Raw genomic sequence first — 4,579 nt, forward strand, 5'->3', positions numbered from 1 at the left:
AGCCTCAATGCCATTGTCTCCTTTTTATCTTTTTTTTTTTTTTTTTTTTAAGAGAGTTGTTTTAGGTGCATTGGATACCACATGTATTATGTCTTTTATATACTAACTTTATACAATCCAAATTAAATGTATTATCACTAGTTGTTTTTTCATAAAAGAGCAAATTTTAAAACAATAAAATAAAGCCCACAAAAATGATGTTCAATGAAACAAATAGTTATACATTGTCAACATATATGTAATTAAAAAAAACTTGGCAAGTCTTAAACTCTATTGCCAATTTTAGGATATACCCACCGGTCATCATTTCCAAGCTTATCCTCTTCACCACAATCTTCCTAAACACTATTGCTAGGCTTCATCGTGTTGTGCTGCCAATGAATTCGTTGCCATTTCTCTTCCTGAGTCTTCCCTTAGCAATTATTTTTGTCATTCCCAAACTAACTTCACTAACTATGCCATTAGCCAATTCATCTTTGATAGTTTTTTGGAGTAAATCTTTGGTGATGTGAGTGATAGATTTTTTGTATTGGGAGATATTACTATGTTTCTCACTCTACTTGCGGTTGCCTAATCTAACTGTTGCCAGCATATTCAAATATTAATGTTAGCTCTGGCCATAATTCTGGCTTCCTCATTTGTATTTTTCTCAAATACCTCCCTTACATTTTTTGACCTAATATCATTGTTAATTATTCCTAAGGTTGTCAGCAATTGGGTTCCTACTACCCACGGTGACCTCATCAATATTATGACTTATGTGCCTCATTCCATTTCTCACATTTCTCATGATGTGGAATTTTTCTACACTTCAAGAGATGTTCTATGTAGGAAATTCATATATATATATATATATATATAAGCCCCCTCAATGCAAATACATAATTAGAAACTAGGGAAATAGGTAAGAACTAAAAAGGAAGAAACAACAAAGAATAGAAATTTACTAAAGAAATCAAAGAAATAAAATAAAATGGTAATAATATAAAAGAAATTGTGTTCGGTCTCTCGCATCCCTGTCTCCAGCGTCCTGAGTCTAAGTGTTCAGCGGCTTCTGCGAATCTACGGTCGCGAAACAGATGCTTCACGTCAGTAAATTTTGTGGACTTAATTTTCGTATCTTGCCAAAAATTCTATACATCCTTCATTGGACTAATTTTGATAAAAATAAACTCTTTAACATTAAATTATAGCTAAACTCTTTGTCTAACATCATAGCATTCTTGTTTTATATCTTTCACAATCTTTAATTTGTTTTTGATCTGTCTAATATTCTTAGTAGCATCAGTCACAAAATCTGCACCAGCAACTTTCCTCCCTGGCATTTCACCCCAAAACAATGTCCTTCATGTCCTTGTTAAAGAGCTTCTTATGGAGTCATATTATTTGTCTGAAAATTGTTGTTACATGCAAATTCTATTAATGATATATGCGAGTCATGTATTCCACCAAAATTAATAATAGATAAACGGAGTAAATCCTCTAGGTTTTGAATTGTCTTTTTTGATTGGCCATCTTCATGTAGGTGAATTTTAGTCCTCGTGTAATCGTACAATCTCTTTCACATACAATTTTACCAATTTCTCAACATGATCTATCTCTCTAATTGGCAAGAAATGAGTAAATTTAGTCATTATATGTATAATGACTCATATACCATAACATCTTTTTTTGATTTAAAGAATTCACTCACAAATCCTTATCACTTTGCATTAACTGATCACCCAATCTTCAATATTTTTTTTAACTTGTTGACATGTATGTCATTTAGCCACAATGCTACAATAGTTATTTTCAATCATGGCCACCAAAATATCTCAAGTTTCTAATATATTTTGCTGTTTTCTGCGTATATTATATAGCTTGAAAAAGGTACTTTTCCTAGAATTTCCTTAGATTATCAAAATCTAGGGATTATCTTTATTTTTGTTTCATAATTTTTATTTCTATTTTATTTTGCTTATGTTTTGATTTAAAGCAAAAACATTTTCGAATGGTTAAAATGAAGTAATGTTTTCTAGAAATTATTTAAATTATTTTTTAAAATATGTTAATTTATTTTTAAAAATAAATATTAAATCATTTAAAAGGCACACTAAATAAGCAATTTTTTTTCCCAATTTTATAAAACAACATATTGTCTTCCGTAAAGCGCTTGTTTTTGCAAACAGTAAACCAAATTGAGGAAACAAAGCAAATCTAACATCTCTCCTTAAGAATTTCCCGCATTCATTTTGTGGAGTTAAAAATTACTCGTGCTTTCAGTTCTCACCAAAGAAGATGATGCATCTCACCAGCGGAAAAACTCCTTTCTAGAATTGTCCTATTTGCATTTTTGGCCTAAAGGTTACCCATTTCTTGTTTACATTATCAGATTATGATGAAGGATCAATTTGCAAACTATGTGGTTCAGAAGATTCTTGACGTATGTACAGATAAACAAAAGGGGCTTCTACTTAGTTGCGTACGGTCTCACTCACAAGCTTTGAAGAAATATACATATGGAAAACACATTGTTGCTCGGGTCGAGCAGTTGTCCGGTGATGGAGAAGGTGAGTATAAAATTATCTTTTGTTGTTTCATATCTGATAGTTATCTGATGTGTAATTTGTTTTAATAACTAGTACAATTTAATGCATAAAATAGAATCATCGCACATCTCCTTGTTAATCTTCTCTTTTCCATCGTGATTATGTTACATTTAAGTGTATGTAATAATGAATTCATGAGTAAATTTTAAGATTAAACATTATTTGATGGATTTATGTATATTAGTGTGTGTGCGTTTGTGTAATAATAATCATATATATATATATATGCATGTGCGTTTGTGTATATGTATCAATGATTTTAAAGTTTGTATGTATTTATTCTTAAAGAATGGAAGAATGCTTGGGTACATTTATACATGCATGCATTATAAATTTTATCCTCCAGTTTTTGCTTGAAGTTTATTTATTGCCTAAAACGGTCTTGGAATGAAAATGCAAAACTTTAACTTGTAGTGCAAAGCAACTTTGGATATATTTTTCAATAAAGCCTTCTAAATTTTAAATTTGTGGACCTGGTACAGAAAAATGAGTATTATTTCGTAGTCATAATGATTTTAAAAAGAGCAGAATCTCATCATGTTTAATGATTGATTATACTCTCCAAGTTTAACTAGGACTAAAGAACCAAAATAAAGCCATAAATAATCGCTGCACTTTTTTAATATGGGCTGAAATAGTTAGGAGTGACTATTTTAGGTCTCATTAAAAAAGTCTTGGGACTAAATTGACACTTTTATATATTTGGAAACTAAAATGACCTCTGTAAAGAGTTAGGAGATCATTTGGACATTTTTCTCGATATATAGTATACTTTGTATAGACTAAGAATATTGTACCCGGCGTCCATTTTAATTTTGTTCCAGCGGTGATGATGTTTACTGATCCATACTGGTTATATATTTCAAGAGAAACTGGTTCTCTGATCAAATTTACCCCACTTTTTTGCGCAGAAAGCCCTTCTTCTGATTTCTGAGAAAGCTCGGGGAGGTGTACATTAAGATAATTGTACCTGTAGGAAGAATCACTGGGGGGCCCACTTGAGGGTCTGAGGCCACTTGACTCCAGTAAAGCGTTCGTTTAGATGACACTCCACCGGGTACCCTCCCTGAGGATGATCACTCAGGTATATATTCGACTTGTGTTGTAAAGGCAGTAAATATCTTTTATATTTATATTGTATATTTCTGTATGGTATGGTATATATATTGTACCTGATAAAATTAAGGTCAGCTTCCCTAGTGTTAATGGTTTCTCCCTATTGTTTGCTTAGCCTGATGCGTTGGCATGGATGGATTGAGGGCAATACTAGGTTTATTAACTCTCTCTCTCTCTCTCTCTTCATAAATTTTTTAATGAACACATATAGTATATATTATTATTATTGTTATTAGTATTATCATCATCATCATCATCATCATCATCATCATCATCATCTATGGGTTGGCAATATTAGTATTTTTATATATAGATGCACATAGGTTATATGCTTTCGACCTATGGATTTATTATAGGATTGTCAAAATTTAGTACTCTCTTGCTTAGCATCAAGATTGTATGAATTTATGGATCGTGTTGTATATTTTAATGCCTTGAAATGTGGAATTTTGAATATTTATGTTTAGATGATTTCTTTCTGAGATTGTTTAATGCACGCATGGCCGAGGAATTGTGGATCTTCTGAATGTCATAAATTGTAAAATTTACTTTATTTGTTAAGTGTTTTTTGTCATATTATTATAATCATGTCTCATCTTGGGCGGGCGCATTTTGGTCATTTCCAAAAATTTGAACCAAATTGAATCCATTTAGCTAATTTTGTTTGGTTTTGAAGTAGTCAACAATTCAATTTTAGAACATTATATTATTCGGCCTTTGATTTTTTTGATGCATTTTGTTTTTTATTAAAGCAAATTTATTTTAGATCTGCTTTTGCTAGGTTTTTTGGATTCATGTTTTAGTTTTGGTTTCATTCAGTTTGATTAATTTATTAATTGATAAGTCTATGTAAATGTCTCGCACAACCCAAA

At 31.1% G+C, this 4,579-nt stretch overlaps 1 protein-coding gene across 2 annotated transcripts in view; it reads left to right on the forward strand.

The window, feature by feature from the left end:
* The window catches only part of LOC110025585 (pumilio homolog 5), a 55,617-nt gene extending 51,724 nt beyond the window's left edge, over positions 1–3,893 (forward strand). For both annotated transcript variants that reach the window (XM_020726140.1, XM_020726141.1), the window contains 2 exons: positions 2,375–2,552; positions 3,503–3,893. In XM_020726140.1, coding sequence (XP_020581799.1) covers positions 2,375–2,552; positions 3,503–3,525 — 201 coding nt within the window. In that variant the 3' untranslated portion in view covers positions 3,526–3,893. The remainder of the gene's footprint in view (positions 1–2,374; positions 2,553–3,502) is intronic.
* Positions 3,894–4,579: the final 686 nt, after the last annotated feature.

Source organism: Phalaenopsis equestris, unplaced genomic scaffold, assembly GCF_001263595.1.
Source record: "Phalaenopsis equestris unplaced genomic scaffold, ASM126359v1 Scaffold000305, whole genome shotgun sequence".
In the NCBI taxonomy this organism is placed as follows: Eukaryota; Viridiplantae; Streptophyta; class Magnoliopsida; order Asparagales; family Orchidaceae; genus Phalaenopsis; species Phalaenopsis equestris.